The sequence below is a fragment of the Equus asinus genome, chromosome 3, assembly GCF_041296235.1.
Source record: "Equus asinus isolate D_3611 breed Donkey chromosome 3, EquAss-T2T_v2, whole genome shotgun sequence".
Classification (NCBI taxonomy): domain Eukaryota; kingdom Metazoa; phylum Chordata; class Mammalia; order Perissodactyla; family Equidae; genus Equus; species Equus asinus.
The window spans coordinates 51,337,611-51,359,105 of record NC_091792.1 but is presented as its reverse complement, the minus strand read 5'-3'; the positions used below and the strand labels follow the sequence as shown (position 1 = coordinate 51,359,105).

At 39.3% G+C, this 21,495-nt stretch overlaps 1 protein-coding gene across 1 annotated transcript; it reads right to left on the bottom strand.

Moving 5' to 3' along the window:
* Positions 1–918: 918 nt before the first annotated feature.
* Positions 919–3,588, bottom strand: LOC139044935 (zinc finger protein 234-like). Its single transcript, XM_070506529.1, is given in 5 exon segments — positions 919–1,418; positions 1,587–2,188; positions 2,190–2,315; positions 3,360–3,432; positions 3,435–3,588. Coding segments are annotated over 5 exon segments (1,455 nt in total).
* Between the last annotated feature and the right edge of the window lie 17,907 nt (positions 3,589–21,495).

Sequence of the window (21,495 nt, the reverse complement as noted above, 5' to 3'; positions counted from 1 at the left end):
GAGGAATTAATCTGTAACTCTTAGTTTCTTTATCTGTAAATTGTGGAGTTCGACAATATTACAGTAGTCCCCTTATCCGTGGTTTTGCTTTCCACAGTTTCATTTACCCACAGTCAATTGAGGTGTGAAAATATTAAATCGAAAATTCCAGAAATAAACAATTCATAAATTTTAAACTGCTGCCACTGTGAGCAACATGATGAAATCTTGTGCCATCCAGGTCCTTTCACCCTGGACGTGAATCATCCCTTTGTCTAGCGTATCCACGCTGTCTACTCTACCCTCTCGTTAGTCACTTAGTTGCCGTCTGGGTTATCAGATCAACTATTATGGTATCACAGTGCTTGTGTTCAAGTAACCCTTAATTTACTTGATAAAGTGCTTCTTTCAAGTGAAAAGGTGGAAGTTCTTAACTTAATAAGGAAAGAAAAAAATTGTATGCTGAGTTTACTGAGATCTATGGTAACTTTTCTTACAGTATATTGTTATAATTGTTTTATTTATTTATTTTCAAGTCATGTTTATTTCTCTGAATTAAGTTTATTTTTTGCAGGTTTCCTCTTCCACATGCAATTTTTAAATACTGTACAATTCTCCCTGTGGTTCATTTAACAAACAAGTACTGAGCACACATATCAAGTGCTGATCAATGTTAAGGTTGTGTGAATTCAGAGCAAACAAACTCCTTGCCCTCATGGAGCTTACATTCTACTGAACATCAAATTTAACACCCATTCATTAGAGTTTTGTGAGTACCTGAACAAATTATTATTTCTAAGGCCTGCCTCTTGAGTGATGACTGTAATTGTCAAGGTTATGACTGAAGCCCTCAGTGCACCACTTGTGTGGTCTTGAGATCACCGGATATGCTGAGCTGTAGTCCAAACATTCACTTTAGTGAAACAAATGTTTTCCCTCCTATGAGGCTGGATGAACTTTATCAGCACCATGGATTCTGTGATGAATTTTAAGATATGAACTTGAACTGGAGTGCTTACCACATATCTCACACTTGTAAGGTTTCTCCCCTGTGCGAACTCTCTGATGAGACTGTAGATGTGCACTTTGACTGAAGACCTTACCACACGCACCACATTTATATGGTTTCTCTCCAGTGTGGACTCTCTGATGAAGTTTAAGATTTGAGGCCTTACTGGGGTGCTTACCACACTCTCTAAATGTATATGGTTTCTCTCCTGTGTGGACACTCTGGTGTATGTCAAGATCCAAGCTCGTCTTATAGCCCATCCCACACTCCTCACATTTGCATGGTTTTTCTCCAGTGTAGACTTTTTGATGAGCTTGCAGGTGTGCTTTCTGACCAAATCTCTTCCCACACTCTTCACATTTGAGTGGCTTTTCTCCACTGTGGACTCGCTCATGTATCAAAAGATGTGAAGCCCATCTGAAGCTCTTCCCTCATTCCTTATAAATATAGGGTTTCTCTTCTGGGCGGATACTCTGATAGCAATAAAGATTTGTCCTAGAAAAGAAGCTCTTTCCACACTTGTCACATTTGCATAGTTTCTATCCCACGTGGACCTTCTTATGGATATGAAGACGTGAGCTCCAAGTGAAGCACTTACCACACTCGTCACATTTGTACAGTTTTTATCCTATGTGGACCACACAATGACTATTAAGTGCTGATCTACTATGGAAGCTCTTACCACATATATCACATTTGAATGGTTTTTCCCCAGTGTGGACTCTCTGATGGTCATGAAGATGGTAGGCGTGAATCAAGGCCTCCCCACATTCCTCACACTTATAAGGTTTCTCTCCTGAGTGTAAATTGCAATGAACATTAAGTGCAAGTTTAAGACTGAAGCGTTTCCCATACTGCTCATATTTAAATGGTTTATCTACAGTGTGGACTTTCTGATGAGTTTGCAGATGTGACCTCTGACTGAATTCCTTACCACACTTACCACACTTATAGCTTTTTTCTCCCATGTGAAATCTCTGATGAATACAAAGTCCTGAGTTATAAAAGAAGCTTTTTCCACACTCATGACATGTATGAGCCTTCTTTCCTGAGTTTAACTGTTGATGCGGATCAAAGTTGGAGACACCACTGAAGAATTTTCTACATTCATTTCCCTGGTAAGGTTTCTGGCCTGTTTGAGTTATAGATAGTCCTGCCCCAACTTGGCTGAGGAAATCACTTTGTCTGGGGAGCTGAGAACTTTATGATGGAGTCTTGATACCGAGTTAAGTCACTTGCAATTTGTTGCCAGATTTGCCAGCAGGAAAGTTCTTCATGTGGTCCTGCTTCTGGAACAGTCTCCACCTTGTGTTGGATCTTGCCTCCATACAAGGGATCTGGCCTTTGCTCTTAACATCTGAGAGATAAGCTCCAAGACTGTGGAATGCCATGTCTGAAGAGAGCTCCTGAGGGTCTTCAGTCACATTGGATACATAATAACAATGATTTAGGAATGAAGCCGATCACACTGGAAGGACCAAGAATATGATTCCAGATGGGATTTTCAATTACCTGATAGTGTGGACCAGCAGACTGAGAATAACCGTATGAACCTATTCAATCTACACTGGCAATGTGATGGAGCTCCAATAATTACTCTGGACACCGAAGCTCAGGAGAGCTTCCCAGATTAGCAATACCCTGTGTACAATTTTACATCTTCCTGTTGGAGAGTAACACAGTAACACATCCTTGACTCCACGGAGAAAGGACAATGGAAGTTCTACATCTCATTCTTGCCTAGGCTCCCTTTCATGTGCTTTTTCTCTTGCTTGATGTAAGGTATATCCTTCCCTGTAATAAACACTAATCATGAATATAGCAGCATTCAGTGAGTTCCACCAGAACTTCCAGAGAATTATTCAATCTGAAGGTAGTTTTGGGAAGCCCTCAAATTTGCATTTGGTGTCAACTATGGGAGGTCTGTGTAAACTGTCAATCTAAACTTTGTAGTTGACTAAACTCTTCACAATCTTATATATCAAGCACCTAGAATTGTTTTTATCTGTATATTGAAAGTATTCCTGAAAATTCTACATGATACATGTAGTTCATCTTATTTTTTTATGTTGATACACACAGTACCTTAGAAGATATCTGAAATACAAAAGAGACCAGGAATTGCGGTTTTGCTGTGAAGCTGAAAGTCTACACCCCACAGGAGTACACAAAGGGTGATGCTCCTGACAAGAAAATTAAAGATGGCAAGAATCACTAGGGGTGAAAAGAATAAATGAGGGCTTTTGAATGGTTTCTTCTGAGGCCTCTGGACTGTCTCTTTTAAAACAGAGTGTGAAAAAACTTTGGATGGACATAAATTGAGCTTTCACATTAGTTTTTCAGATTGAAAACTGAAGCCTTTTAGTTAGCTGAATTCTCTTTTCTTTGTGTTGCTATCTTCACATAAAACTTTTCTTCTCTTACTAAGTTGACCACATCTTGTTGAAGAGTTGATGCCCCACTGAGAGCAGTTTCCTGAAGTTCTCCAGCATCGTGTCCCAGTACAGCTTCCTCTGGGCAGAGTCCAGCAGCCCTAGTTCCTCCTTGGTGAAGACCACAGCCATGTCTCTGAACATCACTGCCTCCTTGAATGTGGTCATTTTTTCTTCCTATTTCTGGAGATGTACAGATTCCTGAGATACGAAGAGTCCTGTTAGGGTAGAACTTTACCTGGTAGTATCTCAGCGAGGGGAAAGATGGCAGTGGCCTGGCCACCAAGAGCAGAAGTAATTGTTTTATTCTACTATTGGTTATTATTGTTAATTTCTTACTGTGCCTAATTTGTAAATTAAACTTTATCAGAGGTATGTGTATATAGGAAGCATAGTATATATATGGTTTCAGTACTATTCATGGTTTCAGGCATCCACAGGGGGTCTTAGAACATATTCCCTAAGGATAAGGAGGGAGCACTGTATCTTCAAAGTTTCTGACAGCTTCAAAATTACCCTTATAACCAACTTCCATCTAGCAAATAAGTCACATCTGTAAGGAACAGAAGTCTTCTGCTGAGATTGGAGGTGAGGAAATGAGGACCTGAGAGACATACAAAGTTTTGGAACATCCTTTCTCAGAACTGAGCAAGGGAAATTTAAAGATAATAAAAAAGAAGATATTGTGCATCCATAAAGAACCCAATTAGAGTTAGTCATATCTCATAGATTGGGGACTTTCGCTACTAATGTTCTGTGGACCAAGAGGAGAGGGGAAAGTAACCATGTGAGTGACACAGGTCTGGGGCTGGGAAAAGTGGAAGACATGAAATTTTAATGGAATCATGAGGGTGATGTTCTGGTAATGGGGTACATCTTGGGAGGAAAATAAGTACAGAAAAAGACTAATGAGTTGGGTCAAACTGAGAGAAAAGAGACAGAGAGAGTAAATGAATGTTTGTTCAACAACAGAATACATTTTAAGTCAGAATATGCCCTGTTCCTATTTACATTGATGGCACACGTACTGTAAATTCTTTACTGCTTTCCTCCACTCTTTTTTACCAGTCTTCACTTTCAAAGTATCTTAATACTTGCTCTAGACTAAAATTATTTCTAAAATCTTACTCTTCTTTGGTGGTCTTGACTTTCTCATTCTACTTTTTTTTTTTTTTGCTTGAGGAAGATTCACCCTGAGCTAACATCTGTGCCAATCTTCCTCTATTTCATATGTGGGTCACCACCACAGCCTGGCCGCTGACAAGTGGTGTAGATCTGCACCTGGGAACCAAACCCGGGCTGCTGAAGCAGAGCATGCTGAACTCAACCACTAGGCCACAGGGCTGGCCCCTGTTCTACTTCCTAATAATTCTGTGTTTGGAAAATTCTCTTTATTCCTATTGAAGTACCAACAAAATGTCATCAGAATGACTAAAATTGGGTATTGCATATTATCCTATGTCTTTGATGTGATACCCTAGTCTGTTTCCAGTTTTTCTGCTTATCTTTCTTACTAAAGGAAGTATAGCTAATTCCCAATAATCAATGATAATGGAGGATGATACTATTACAGATAAATTCTATCGACAAACCTCATTTTAGACAGTCATTTTAACCTCATCTTCAACAAATCTTTTATCTGAGTTCCTATTGCTAGCAAAATTATTTGGCTTTCAGTCTCATCTGCTTCCCAAAGAGGTAAGCAGCCAGAAGTAAATGAAAGTGAGGCATGGAGGGTCGGCCACATAGCCTACCTTCAGCAAAAGTGTTCACTGGGTTCACCTGTACCCTGCTTTCTGACCTCCTATAAAAGCTCCGCCCACTTTCTTTGCCCTTTAGAAAGTCAGCTAGCAATATGAATTAAACAACTTTCAACATGCTGAACAAATTATTTTCGTTTACTTTCTTAGTTTTCTCCTTAGATTATCTTCATTTTCTCTTTGGAAAACAGGTCCAGCACTGGGGTCTCAAGCTTGTATTATCACAGCACCTTTCTTCATTTTTAGTCCTACTTGCAGATCTCCATTTATCATTATCACTGTCCTTTTTCCAAAACAATGAGCACTTCTCTAATGACTAGGCTGTGGCCCAGGCTTCTTCACCTTTCCTTCCTTACAAACACCCACAGAAAGACCTTGTCACCAAAATATTTACTGATTACAGCAATTCCTTCCTCAGGTTCCCAATGAGCCTTCTTCCCCTCTGCCAACACTATCATCCACCAGATAAAAACATTGTTACCTGGAGGAAACCAGTTTCCTGCCTGTAATTTGCTGAGTCACATCTTGCCATTAGTCTGCTATGATCATACAACTCTTTTTTCCTATTTATACCATATTCCACAAATAGTGTGTCTCCTCATTCAGCTCTTTACAGTTTTCTCAGCCAACATACAAAGGTAAACTTTCACATCATGGGTACTTTCTAATACTTCCCACTGGCCATCTATCAGATCAACACTCTTTATCTCATCTACCTACCCACTCACTCCTTTACTCTTTTCTCTAGCATCTCTGAGAACTACATAAGCACATATGATCATCCCACACTACACAGTTAAGAAAACTGAGGCCTTGACAACATAGTTAAATTACCTAAGATTGCAGACGAGACAAATGTTGATATACTCTATATGGTGACTTACTGCAATCGTCAAAGTAACATTGATGTTTTGAAAACAGAAATTGTTGGATAACATCTTGTGAATGTATTTTACCAAAAATTCAGATGAACACTTGCCTGATTCTCCACTAGTCCTCTCCCGATCTGAGCACAGAAGTTTATATAGCTTTAGCCCCATCCCAAATAGCCCAGGCCAGAATGTGATAAAACCCAAGGGCACATTCTCCTGGTCCCTCAGGCCTCCTCTCCCAGAATGCAAGCATCCTGCCTGTCTCAAGAATCCTGCCTGGTGATTGAGAATAATCATATTCCTTCCAGTTGCTTGACAGGCATGGCTTTCCCATTATTTCATCCTCAACATGAGGTCTTACTCTTCTTCACAGAGGACAATTAATTGGGTTAGGTGAATCACCAATGCAGCAATTGTGTTGTCAGTGGGTATTTTCCCAAAAGGTGATCCTAGTAGGATATTCAATTGACTGTGAGAGGCCTATAGGAACTGTGTTCACACATCTAATGGCATTTTGGAAGTTCACAAAAGAAAGAAATTTCAATAACTTATGAAGAGGCACTAGGTATTTTCATTTTAAAGCTTTGGAGCATGAGGGATTTTTTGTACTGGTAATTCTAGCTAAGCTTTGGGGAGAAAACTCAGAAGATAAATTTCCAAATAGTCTAATAATTTTAAGGCTATTTGGAGGTCTGAATTATTGGTAGCCTACCATAAACCCTTCTCCACTAAAATTTTAGGTTTAGCCTGAGAAATTATGGTGTTTGAAAGAAAGCAAAATAATAATAGTCTTTCTCATTAGTATTCTAAAAGCGCAGTCTATCAAAACTCACAACTGCTCAGTCTATGACTGCATACAGAGACAAAGATTAATAAAAATGTGCCAGGGAAACGTAATCAATTTGCAGGCTAATTTCACATTAAGTACAATGTAGCATTATTTATGTTTAATTTTTTTTAATTATTGGAAAAAGTTTTTACAAGCCCTAGTAGATTAAAAGATATTTTCTTTCCACAATATGTGTGCTTTGAGCTTAAATATATATGATTTTGAAAGTGCCAACTAAGTCAATTAACTAAAGCAATAGGCTAATGTTGTCTCTCTAGGTCGTGAGTTTGTATACTGTGAATTGGTAGTCAGCCTCCCCAGGGTACCAATCCTAATTCTCTTTCTCCCAACTGCCAATCCTTGCTTACCACTACATGCACAGCAATGTGGCAGGAAGAGGCTGACTCAGCACCAATCCACCAAGTACTTCCAAGAAATAAATCAGTACATCTATTCAATAGATACCAGAGCAGAAGCTGGATCTTTGAAAATGGAGCCATCACATTTATATTTGAAACTAAATCAAATGCTGCAGGTTTCTTTTCATTAGTATTTTCTGACTTGTGCAATTTGTGCCAATTCAGTTAGAAGTAAGAATTCTGGCTGCTTCTCTCCTTCCCTTGCTTAGGTTTTGGAGGATCTTTCTGAACCATGAGATCTATTCTGTCAAGCATCTCATTTCAGTCAAGTTCTGAGGGATTTGTGAGCCAGAGAAGTTGCTGGCCATGGTTTCAAGAAGAGCCTGGCTTGCTGGCATTGTTCTTGCCTCTTCAGGAACGTCTCAGTAGTGTGCACCCTTCTCCAGCAGGATCCAAGTATATCCAGGCCTCCTGAAGATTTATGCTGCCAGTCCCACTACTGTTGCTCTATTCTCAGCATTCTTTAATGCCTGTAGCTCTTTGGATGGTAGCAGATCCAACGATTGCCTTTAGATTGCTCCTATTGTTTGGTTCTATGCTCACCCTGAGTGCATGTCTTTTATGTCAAATCTATACAAATATCAGATTCTGAATCTTGGTCTCTAAGAATGTATGAGCCAAATTCTATTGCTTGATTTTGTTTTTTAATGTGTGGCGGAGGTAAGGGAACGAGAGAGAGGGCAATTTGCAGTTCATATTTAGAACTTCAGAGGGATAAGCCAGAGGACATAGAAAATAATATATGCATATCTTCTATACATAAAAATATTCTGGAAGGATATACAAGAAACTGTCAGCAATTGTTACCTCTGGAAAATACCAGAGAATTGAAGACATTGTTTGTTATATATGCTCTTGTTCTATTTGAATGTGTTTTATTTGTTCATTTTATAAACACTTGTGCATTTAATTTTTTCAGTAACAAATGAGAGTGAAAGTAAAAAATAATGAATACTCAAAAGCAGCCCTGAACCAGTTTGATTTAAGAAGAGAATAGACAAGTTCGTTGATGGGAATCTACATCAATTAGAGCTAAAGTGACAAATCACCTCCCCTTCTGCGGAAGGGAGCATTTCTTCTTCATTCAAATAAAACCTTGCCAAGCACTTTTCTGGGTACTATGATGATTCACACAAAACACAGGACTCCATTTTTGTCCTCTGGGAAGCAGAGATGTGGCAAACACATGAACCAAGGAGTAGAAATTAAAGCAGTTAATGGTTAGATGCCAGAGCTTTACTTCTGGCACTAAATACACAATAACTAGTTGGAATCACGCTGCTATGAGTGGAACTGTGTTTCCCCCAAGAAGATATATTGGAGTTGTAAGCCCTAGTACCACAAATGTGACCTGCTTTGGAGATAGGGTTTTTACAGAGTAATCAAGTTAAAATGAAGTCATTAGGGTGGGCACTAATCCAATATGACTGGCATCTTATAAAAAGGGGAAATTTGGACACAGAGACTGACACACATAGAGAGAAGACCACACGAAGACACTGGGAGATCGCCATCTACAAGCCAACGGACGCCTGAGGCTACCAGAAGCTGCGAAAGGGGCATGGGACAGGTTCTCCCTCATAGCACTCAGAAGGAACCAACTCTGCTGACACCTTGATTTCAGTCTTCCAGTTTCCAGAACTCTGAGACAATAAATGTCTGTTGTTTCGGCCCCCCGATTTCTGATACTTTCTTACACCAGCCCTGGGAGACTAAGACATACACATTAATTTACTAATAGTTCAAATGAAAGTGAATCCATCCTTCTTACTCAACCTCAAACTAGCCTTGAAAATAGAAAGCTATGTAGATAAAACTCAATCTGGCATCTGCTGCTGGCATATGCTGGGTGTAGAGGCCAATGATGCTGCTAAACACCCTACAATACATGGCACAGTCCCTTGAAACAAAGATTCTTCTGGGTCAAAATGTCAAAAGTACTGATTGATAAACTCTGTTTCTGATAATATTAGACCAAATTTTTCTTTATACAGACTATATTGTTATTTTCAATCGACCCTACTATATTTCGTATGCACATAAAAAGACATTTATTAAAATATATATTCATTTAGTATCATGAACAGCAAGTGCAATGTGGCACACTATGCACAACAAAAAGTGACTCTTCTGTCAGTGTCATGCCCCTGTCTGCTTACTGTCACCCCGTTTATTTAACTGATGTCAGGGTCATTATTCTGTTTTAGTTTTGCAATCTGGTTGAAGTAATATGTCACTCCCTGCATGTTATACCTTCTAAATCATCTCTAATAAATTAGCCCATGTCTGAAGAAAGCAACTGCTCAGAAGCTGGTTTTAGATTCCCTGTTATTGTAAAGCTTGTGGGAGGTGACCTAGGCTGAGAGAAAAGAAACCAACAGACAAGCTGTTGCAATAGTTCATCTGATGGGACTGAGGCCACATAGTCTGTGGTTTCTCTCTCGGTCTTCTGTCAGTCTTCCCAGTATAGGATATCTATATTCCTATTTCACAAAGGGATTAAAGCCCCCCCCCTTTTTTTTCCATTTGAAATATATCTAACTCCTTTTGTTCAACTGTCAAAAAAAGTAAAATACTGATTTTTTTCTTTAAAGAATGTGTAATGTGTTTATATGGGTTTTTTTCCCCTTTGATGAGCTTGGCTTTAAATCCCAAATTGAGATGCTGGTGAAAAGATGTCTTGTGGTTTCATATAAATGCCTGATGATATTTTATCCACATTAACTATTGTATATTTGAACTTGATGGACAGTTTTTCTCAAAAAGAAAAAAAAAAAACAGGTTCTAAATTACTCCAAAGATTAGAATGAAATGCTTTGGTGGCTTTACTCCATGCGTATTAGCATTTACTCATTTATTCACCATACCTGAGAACAGTTTCCTATGGTATTTGACTAGGAGGAATCTATCTGAACAGTTCGTGCAGCTGCTGAAAGGGAATTTTTTCTACATAAATATTTTAAAGCCATTGGCCTGATTCACAATAACTCTAAATTGATGGGTTTAAATACAAAACCTCACAGATGATGGTTTGTTGAAGACAAAAGAAGTTGTGTGCATTTGCAAACACAAGCAAGGAACAAGCATTAACTATATTATGCCCAACAACTCTTTGTATAAACTTAAGATATTACAACCTTACATCACATTTTTACTGGCAAACAGTCATGCGCTGCATAACGACATCTCAGTCAATGACGGACCGCATATACGGTGGTGGTGGTCCATAACATTAGTACCATAGCCTAGGTGGAGTAGGCTACACCATCCAGGTGTGTATAAATACACCTTGTGATGTTCACACAACAAAATCACCTAACGTGCCTTTCTCAGAACGTATCGCTGTCATTAAACAACGCATGACTGTGTTACACCATTGGAAGAATGGTAGGAGCCATGTGAAGAGCTTAAAGGGAATGAAGAAAGTTTGCAACCCCCAGAAGTAGGAGGTCCACATCTTTTTTTCCTATATGTTTATAATTGTTTTGCTGCAACCTTGGGATGCTGTAAATAAAGGAAAGAAGAAATTTAAACTGCCACCCAGAAAAAAGTTTGTCTGTGTCTGTTGTTTATTTACTTGTTTGCTTATCTCCTGGGAGCACGAGTTCCTTCTGGTCTTCTGTCAAACACCAGTCTTGATTCCAAAAAACAAGGTTTCCTTAGGGAAAAGAAGTAAATCCCTTCTTGAGCAGAGTGTGGGGAATAAACTGAAGGATGACAGAGCTGGGTGGAGTGCATAAGCTTCAATACAAATGCTGTCAGTATAAATTAAGTGTGGTTAGTAATAGAGAAATAGCAGTCACATCAGAAAGACAGAAGATACTTGCAGGCTTAGAACTGAAAAGCAGACGAGAAAAGAAAAAGACAGCAGTGTATAGCGCAAAGCTTGGAGAGGGCAGCCCGTGGGGAAAAGAAATGTGCAGCTATTTTACTGTCGTGGGGGGGACACAGCGTGAAGGGACTATAAGAAAGGGAGAGTTCCAAAGGAAAAAAGTCAAGCAGAAATAAAAAGTACAGGACAAAGGGACCATGAATGTCTGAGGAGTCACAGCAAAGACTGCAAAGCCTTGTTAAAGGAGCTGAGATTGAATAGAGATTGAATGAACCTCAAAAGGAGTGTGAAAGCCCCCACTAACACAGAGAAGGGAACAACAATAGATAAAGATACACAGGTCACAAAAGCAACTTTGAAATACTGGCATAGCCAACAGGGTTTATTCCATTAATAATAGGACTTAGAGAACTACTATAAATTCCCTGATGAGAAGGGGTCAATGATTTAAAACTAAACTGACACTTCCATAATATGCTTCTCATTTATTCTTATATTTAAGTGAAATTTTAGTCAATTTGATTATTGTCAAATTATCTCTTTTAACTAAAGCTATTGTTTAAAATCTCTAATCATTTTAACCTCTAAAGTTAGAAGTCCTTCAGTGGACCCTATTGATGGAAGTGATACCAGGATGTAATCATGTTACTTCAATTAATTCTGTCTACACTCTTACCTGATTATTAGAGATCAAAAGAAAGATGGTTAAATAACCAGCACCCCAAAAGGGATGGTGACCTGGCAGTACTTTTTTTTCACTTGAAAAACCTCCCTTCTGTGGAAGGTGAGGAATTTGCAAGCATTCAGGGAGAAGTTGCTGATCTGCTTATTCCTGTTTCGCCCTGCTCCAGATCTTTCTTATCATGTCTGTTAGAGTCAATCAAGATTATTCAATGGTAACTGATGGGCTATGTATTATTTCTGGAACAAAACTGAGAACAACATGGAAAAGTTCCATACTGAGTTCTACACAGATAATGGAAGCATTCTTGGGCAAATATTTTATATTCCTGCAGGGCTGATTTTCCAGCAACTATTTATTCATTCACTCATCTCATATTTATTGAGTTAAAACCCATGGTCTGGCAAATACTGAGCAGTTTTCCCTGCCCACCTGGTATCTGGGTTAAATTCTAAATGCAGCTCCTCTAGTCCCCAAAACTACAGATAGCATAACCTCAATCCTATTTAGAGGCAGGCGTAATCACTTCTAAATGGGAAGTCCGGGAAGGCATTGTGGAAGAACTAGAGTTGGAATTGGTTAGAACTGCTGCAAAAGGCAGAAATATGAAGGAAATTAATTCCTGTGTATTACTTGTAGAATGAATGGGATAATCAGAAGTACAATGTTTAGAAAGCAAGTGTTTAGGTAGGAGCCGTTCAAGGTTGCCTAGAACGCTGGATACTGTGGGAAAAGCAGAAGAGATGACACTATCAGAGTGGGCCGGGCCTAACGAAGGAGGCCACTCCCTCCCAAATGGAGTTTGAGTCCTATTTAGCAGGCAATGAAGAACCAGTGAAGGCTCTTGAGCAAAGGAGCGACTTTCATACGATAAATTTTTAATAGTGTTTTGAATGGACCAGCAAGGACATCTGTAGATACAAAATTCAGTTAGTAGAATAACTATCTAGTTATAGGTCTTATCGGAAATGAAAATAAACAACTAGTTTAAAAGCTGCTGATGGCAAGATCATTACTCTATATCTATGGTACCTAGCACACTGTATAACGACACAAAATGTTTTGCTAATATGCAATTGAAGATTTAGGAGCTGAATCATGAGCACATACAGAACAATGAAAGCCAAAGGGCAATCGATGCCAGGTGCTATGGCATGGTTAAGAAAGACCAAGGCTGGTAAGTGGCCAGTGGATTTTACAACCAGAAGGTGACTCTTAACAATGAAGAGAAAAGTAACGGTTTTATCAATGGGTGGCAGAAAGAGGGGAGGCAGAAAGTCTTAACTCTTATTTCCAGAAACTTGAAAGGGAAAGGAAAAAGAGAGACCTTTCGGTAAGAGATAAATAATGAGGGTTGTTCTTTCAAAAGAGCTTTGTCTTCCAAAAAAGACACCTGGGAAGGATTTAACTTGAAGGGAGAACACCTAGTGTTCAGGGACAATGAAGGCTCCAGCAAGAGAGCGATTAACTAGATAAAATTAAATAGATATAACCCAGTAATGAATATTTGTTAAGCACTATCATGAACTGAAAACTATGCTAAGCCATGGAAATATGAAGAAGAAAATAAACAGTTTCTGCCCCCACAGAATTAATAATCACAGGGAGAATCACATAGGACTAACACAGTTTTAAGGCAATACCGACTTTAACTAAGGAGTGTACCAACTGTAGTAAGAGCAGAGGAGGAACCCAAGTGCCTGGGCGAGTTCCAGAAGGTGCTGTGGATCCATTCTCTTTTTTTTCTGTTAACTGAACTCTTATAATGCTTTTGCAGAATCCTCCCCACCCTGCCCCCTGCTCCATCAAGTCCACAGGGTTTAATAAGATTGACTGAGCTCTCCAGCACCGGGATAGGCATTTGACCCTGGGCCAGCCAATCAGAGTAACACATCCCCCAGTGATTAAATTGTGGATGGGCATGTGGCCTAGTCTAGGCCAATCAAAATCCTCCCCAGAAGATTGTTTAACTTCTCTTTTAAAGATAACATAAGCCAGAACCAAACAAGCCTTGGCCGCAGAGGTTTTCCTTGCCAGCACAAGAGAAGAGTCTGCCTGATAATGAAGTCAATCAAGAGGAATAAAGAGCCAGCAAAAAAGGAGAAAGAAAGATAATACAAAGGAAAGATTCCTAATAGTTTTTTTAAAGACTCGTAAGACTTTGTCCGGCATAGTTAAGAACAACCATCCAATCTTATTATACTCATTAGTTTGACAAAAAATATCTCAGGTATTGTTATAGGCTGAATGTTTGTGTCCCCCAAAAATTCATATGCTGAAATCCTAACCCCCAATGTGATGGTATTTGGAGATAGGGCCTTTGGGAAGTAATTAGGGTTAGATGAGGTCACCAAGGTGGGACCCTGGTCTGATGGAATTAATGCTTTTATAAGAAGAAACACCTGAGAGCTTGTTCCTCCACCCCCCCCCCCCACCTACATGCACCAAGGAAAGTCCACATGAGGACTCAGCAAGAAGGAAGCCATCTACAATCCAAGATGAGAGCTCTCACCAGACACCAACCCTGCTGGCAGTTTGATCTTGGACTTCCAGTCTCCAGAACTCTGAGAAATAAATTTCTGTCGTTTAAGCTACCCAGTCTATAGTATTTTGTTATGGCAACTCTAGCTGACTAAAATAAGTATCAAATACACGGTCACCCAGACCTTACCTCTTGAAAGTGTTTGATTAGCAGTACCCAATGGTGATATTTTTCATACTGCTATTGCCACATCATGCCATGGGCTAATTTAAATGCTAGTCACATCTCTTTATTACTGGAAATAGAGTCATTAGTGCCTTTAAATCTAATAAGGTTAGAGAACCAATTCCAGAAACCCAAGAACCAATTCAGAAGACTCGTCCTCAAGATTGTGCTTCTCTAGAACCACTCCCAGCACCAAAATAGAGAGAGAATGAGAGAGAAAGAGAGAGCTATTTTAAGGAATTGTCTCATTAAACTGTGGGAGCTGGCAAGTCTGAAATCTACATGGCAGGTGGAAAATTCAGGTAAGATGAATTTCTTGTCCAGTTGATGTTACAGTCTTGAGTCTGAATTCCACAAAGCAAAAGCCTGGAAATTCAGGTAGGGTTTCTATGTCTTGAGGAGAATTCCTATTTCTTCTAGAGACCTCAGTCTTTGCTCTTAAGGCCTTCAATTGATTGGATGAGGTCTACCATAGTATAGAATGTAATCTACTTTATGTAAAATCTACTGATTTAAATGTTAATCACACCTAAAAAATACCTCCACAGCAACACTTAGACTGATGTTTGACCAAAGAACTGGGTACCACTGCCTAGCTAAGTTGGTACGTAAAATTAACTATCACTTGTACACAAATGTTCATATCAGCTTTATTCATAACAGTTCCAAACTAGAAACAATTCAAAATATCCATCAGCAGGTAAATGGATAAACGAATCGTGGTATATCCACATCCACATTCATGGATGAATGACAAAATCATTATATTGAATGAAAAGCCAAACAAAAAAAGAATATATATTGTATGACTCCATTTAAATGAAATTCCAGAAAATTCAAACTAATGCATAGTGACAGAAAAAAGTAGAGCAGTGCTTGCCAGGGAAAGGAGGTGGAAGGAGGAATGAATTATAGACATACAGGAGAAAAGTTTGGGAGGTAATGGAAAAGGCAATTATCTTGACTGTAGTGATACTTTCACGATGCACATATGTCATAATTCATTGTGGTAGACAGCCTCTAAGATGGCCCCCAACACCCTCCTCTGCTTAAGTGTGTGCTGCATTTAGTGACTCACTTTTAGTGAATAAAATGTGGTGGAAGTGATGGGTTGTCATTTCAAAGATTAGGTTTCAGAAATGACTGTGACTTCAGCATGAGATCTCTCTCTCTCTTTCTTTCTCTCGCTTTCCCTAGCCCCTCCCTCTATCTGTTTCTCTTCTTCCCTCTCTTTCTCCTCCTCCATCTCCTCTCTCTCTCTGTCTCTCTGTGTCTCTCTCTCTCTCAAACCTTGCTCTGGAGAAAGCAAGCTGCCATGAAGAGGTTCACTAGGCAGGGGACTGATATCTCCAGCCAACAGCCCACATGCGTGAACTTGGAAGTGGATCTCTGAGGCCTGCCAACAGTAATGTGAGTGAGTTTCAAAGTGGATCCACCCTCTGTTGTGCATTAAAATGACACTACTTCTGGCCAACACTTTGATTTCAGCCTTGAGAGAGACTATGAGTCAGAGTACTCAGCTGAGCCACTTCCAGATTCCTGATCCACTAAAACTTTAAGATAAGAAATGTTTGTTGTTTTAAACCATGAAATTTTGGGGTAATTTGTTATGAAGCAATAGATAACTCATACATTTATCAGACTGTACCTTTTAAATATATATATAGTTTATTCCCCATCAATGAAGCCTCAATAAAGCTGAAAAGAAATAAAAAATAAGAAAGAAAAGAAGGGAGGGAAGGGAGGAGTGAGGGAGAGATGGAGGGAGAGAGGAAAAGATAAAGAGAGGAAGGGAAACCTGCAGGGAGGGAGGGAGAGAGGATAGAGGAAAGAAAGAAACTTCGAGGCTAGTTGTAAGAACAATCATTTATAATAATGAAGTCCACAGGACCATGGCAAGAATAAGGATGGAAAGGAAGAATATGATATGGATGCTAATGTTCTTTATAAATATGTCATTGTCCAGTTTTTGGAAGGGAAAGTAGAGGTTTATCTAATTGGATTACTCGAGTCTTAAAAAGGAGTGGTTTAGAACAAGATTCAAGTGTAATGTCCTAGAAACAGCACTAGACAGCTGAGAAAATGGCTATTCCCAATTCCTGACACATGATACACTGGAAATAGTGACAGGAAAACTCTCTATTAAAGAGGGCTTCGTGGGAAGACAAAGGTAGGCATTATTTAAGACAAGGACAAAGATAGAGGATTGTGCAAAGTATTGAAGTTGTCAAGGAGCATGGATTCTAATGAACACGGAGGAAATTCTTTGGTGGGAGAATACCAACAGAAAGCTGCATTTAGGGGAAGAACTGCACAGCAACATTTGAATTTGATTATAAGAAGGAGTGTTATCAAGAGAGGCTTGAATTTGGAATAGAGACAAGAAGTGAGAGGATAAAATGTCCAAATGGAACAAAGGCAAAAGCTGTTGTGATTAAGGGTAGAGTGGATGATTTCATAGTAGGGATGAAGAGAACCACCTTTTCCTCTAAAATAGGAATGGCCTGTATATACAAAATAGACTTATATACAAAGACGTTTTGAATCAGTGAGAGGGAACTGAAGACAAGTGGGAATTCAGTTGAGTAACTTAATCTTCTACATGAGTTTTATTCATGTCTATTCCATGATACAGCAGACCCTTTTGATTGCCCCCTCAACACCTGTTCTCCACTTCTTTCTTACAAACAGAATAATAATTTTATTCAGATTTCCAGCCCCAGGGAAGGTAATCTTATCCCCAAACCACAGGTAAATCTGGTTAGTCCAAACCAATTGTGGTTATCCCGTTATCTTGCCAATGGCTGGCTTAGGAATAGGCATATAACCCAGGTTGGGGCAATGAGACCAATATAAATGGAATCCTGGGAGGGGGAGAAAACCTAAGAAAGGTTTTCTCATTCTTAAACTAAGACACAGGAAAGTAACATTACCTCTTCTCCTGTTAAACGTTGTTCTGTCAGGATGTAGTGCAAGAACAAGGACGTCTTATGACCTTGAGAAGGAGCTAACTTAAGGACCCAGCTAACTGGGGATGATGAAATGGAAAACTGGGAAAAAAAAAAATGGATGCTTGCTGACGTTGTTGAACCAATCAATTAACCAAAGGAAACACCTACCTCCCAACATTGGTTACTGAGTTTATTTATTTGTCTTTTAATTTGAAGTTTAAAGACACTTAATTGATTTACAAGGAATGCTAACTGCATGTATGTTAAAAAGTGTGACATGAAAAAGAGTTCCAGCACAGGCTACTATAGCAAAATACTACAGACTGGGTGGTTTAAAGAACAGAAATTTATTTTCTCACAGTTGTGGAGGATAGAAGTCCAAGATGAAGGTGTTGGCACAGTTGCTTTCTTTTGAGGTCTCTTTTCATCTTGTAGATGGCTGTCTTCTTCCAGTGTCTCCACATGGTCTTCCCTCTGTGTGCACACCTGTCTGTGCCCAAATTTCCTCTTCTTACAAGGAAACCAGTCATGTTGGGTTAGAGCCCACCCATATGTCTGCATTGTACCTTAATTGCCTCTTTAAAGGCCATATCTCCAAAAAGAGTCACATTCTGAGATACTGGGGGTTAGGACTTCAACATATGAATTTTGAGGGGACAAAATTCAGCCCATAGCACTTAGTACTTGGCGCTGTGCTAGGCACCAGGGATGGCAGAGTAATTAAGACAGTCGTGGTCCATGTTATCATGGCACTTACATTATAGCACCCAAAACAGCAATTAAACATGATTATTTACTTACAAGCACAACTTGGAGAATAAAAAGTATGACAGTATGTAACGAGTCCAGCACTGCACTCAATCTAGTCTGGTGATTCTCAACTGGAAGGAATCTTGCCTCCCAGGGGACATATGGCAGTGTCTGAAGATATTTTTATTGTCACAACTTAAGAGTGCTACTGGCATCTCGGGAAGCTACTACATATCCTACAAGGCGCAGGGCAGCCCCTACAACAAACAAACAATTATCTGGTCCAAAATGTCATAGTTGAGAAACCCTGACCTAGCCTACAGAATCATAGAAAGATCCCTTAAACTGACCTCGGAAGGGTTTGTAGTAATTTACTGAGGGAGGCAGAGTAGAAACAGAATTCTAGGAAGAGATAACTGCAGGTGTGGAAGACTTGAGTTAGCAAGGACTGCAGCACACGTGAGAAACCGAAAGAAGGCCACCTATGGAGCAAAAGTGAGGGGATACTGAAATATGACGAGGTGCGTTAGACCAGCAGGAGGCAGCTCATGCAAACCCTGGAGACCAGTTCTAGGAGTTTGGTCTTTATTTTGAACCTTACTGAAAAGTGATGGTGAAACAAGAGGTGTGAAGAATCAAGGAGGTCAACCCTCACTCCTTTAGTGATTTGGTGATTTTGCGAGGTGGGGGGGAGTTTTTTATGGTGATTCCCCAGAAGCTGTTATGAAAAAGTATGCCACGTGTGACAAGCCAGGTTAGTTACGGAAAGAAGAAAAACTTGAGGTATGCAAGGTCAGGGAGGTAGGAAATACTATTTTGTGTTTGGAGAATCTAATAATTCTATAGGTCTACAACAAAGAGCAACGAAGGACTGGTGAGGGAAGAAGCAGAATCATGAAAGGCTAAATGTTTAGTTTGGGTAAATCAACTGAATTTTTAAAGGGATAAATTCCTGGACATTGTGCTGAAAGATTCAAATTCTCAAATCTGGGTTTAGGTCAAGAAATTTTCACTTCTAAAAAAATCTTGATTTTAATAAAGGGATGGGGCAATACTTTGGAGACTCTAAAAGAAAGTAACATGAGCTGATTTTCACTGTAGAAACTGTCTGGTGGCAATGTGAAGATTGACTGAAGGCGGGGGGAGGGGGGTGATATTGGAGACAGAAAGACCAGATAGGAGACCATTATAAAGGATCAGGTGGTCAAGATAACCTAAACTCTACAACAACAATGAAGATAAATAGGGCTGGGTAGTCCTTAAGAGGTATAACTGACAGACCTGAAACACTGATTGAATGTAGCCAGGAGTAACTCCCAGGTTTCCAACTCAGGTCACTGGGTAATGGTGGTACCATTAGTTAGAATGGAAATCCAAGGCAGGGAACAGGTGTTGAGGGTAGATGAAAGGTGATAAGGAATGCATTCACATGTTGCTTGAGAGTGCCTTAGGGCACTTGATACTCTCCTTAGTCCAGTAAGTGGTTAGAGACGGAGACTAGTGCTCAGGACAGAAGTCTAGATGTTTGACGTTGAGTTGGGGTCATTTGTGTATGTCTGATTATACAAGCCCTGGGAGTGGTGAGATTGCTCAGGAGGAGTATGGAGAATGAGAAAAGGAGAAAGACAAAATGGAGTCCACCGACAATTAGAAACTGAGCACAGGTAGAGTCAGAGAACAGTGAAAAGTGACAGTCAAGCAAAGGACAAATGAAAAAAAGACTGGGAAACCAGGGCAGGAGGAATTTTCATGACTTGCCACTTCGAATATGCTGATATATGGGAGGGGACAGGAAGCAACCTACGAAACACTACAATTGTAATTTTATAAATTTTCATATGTACATAATTATAAATAATAGTTACACCTATATAGCCCTTACTATATGCCAGTAATTAATCTTTATTAAAAATGCCAGTTTTTAATTTTCACAAAACCCTATGAAATAAGTACTATCAATGTTGCTGTTTTATTGATGAGGAAACCGAGGCACACAGAGGTTAAGTAACTTGCCCAACTTCATACACTAGGGCCATGCAGTCTGACTCCAATGTCCATACTCTTAACCTTTATGCTATAACTCCTTTATTCCTCTTATAGAACTTATCATACTAAAAAGGATTTACGTTTTTACGTTTTCTTCCATAACAGCACATGCACAGGACCTCACACTTTGTAAGTGCACAGCAGAGATTTGTTGAGTTGACTTCTCTGTCTAGCTAAAACCATTAAACCAAAGGGAGCCGCTCATAAAAGAACAAAGGAGACAACCACTCTTAAATCCATGCATAGATGTTTCTGACCAGGAAAAGTTCTGGCAAAAAGGAAAGGAAAGAGAAAAGAAGGGTATGTGGTGGGAGGGGAGGGCAACAGGGAAGGGAAGGGAAAATGACATCTCAAAGCAAACAGCTAAAGTAAATATACATTTTTCAGTTTTTAGCGATAGCTGCTTAGGCTCTGAGTTTTTGTGTGTGTGTTGTTTTGTTTTGTTTTTTTGACTCTGCCTTTAATTTATTTTGGAATATTTAAAAATCCTTCTTTTCTCTCAGGACCACTCTTTTCATTTTGTACCAAATAGGAGATCAACTACCTATCCATCAATAAATTCTTAGTGATTCTTGGGGTAAAAGCATTCACTAACCACAAAGGAATATTTGATTGGTATGCTTGTAGGCCTTTACTAAAGGAACACACAAAAAATCTAAAGCTGTAAATTTGCTGGGCAGAAAAGGAGCAATGTATTTATATGAAAAACTTCTTAGCCAGTAAATCATTCCAGACAAGCTAAGGATTCCTCAGTTTCCATGTGAGATAGTGTTCACTAGTGAAGATGTTCTTCCATCGTAATAAAAAATTCAAAACCACCTTATTACCCAAATAGCATTATTTATATTATTTGCCTCTTTTGGGCATCTAAGACTTGGACCTTTGTCTTCATAGTTCTACCTGGTTGGCCTAAATACTAAACACATCAATATGAAAAGAAATGTCAACTGACGCATCAAACGCTAGAATATGTTGGGAGTGTTCAGTAACTGTTCTCTTACCAAAACTATAGGGGAAAAATAGGTTCCTTAGTAATTCTGATCATAATCTGACCTGGTTAAGCAGGTGTTGCACAGAGGGTTGGAAGAGTTTGTGGAGGTATTTTTTTCCAGCTGCCCAACATCCTGGAAGGAGGTTTTGTTTTCTGTACCTGGGGGAACTAAAGAAGAGATCTTCTGTCTTCCTTGAAAGTCAGATTCATTGCTTATTAACCTTGCTTTTTATTCA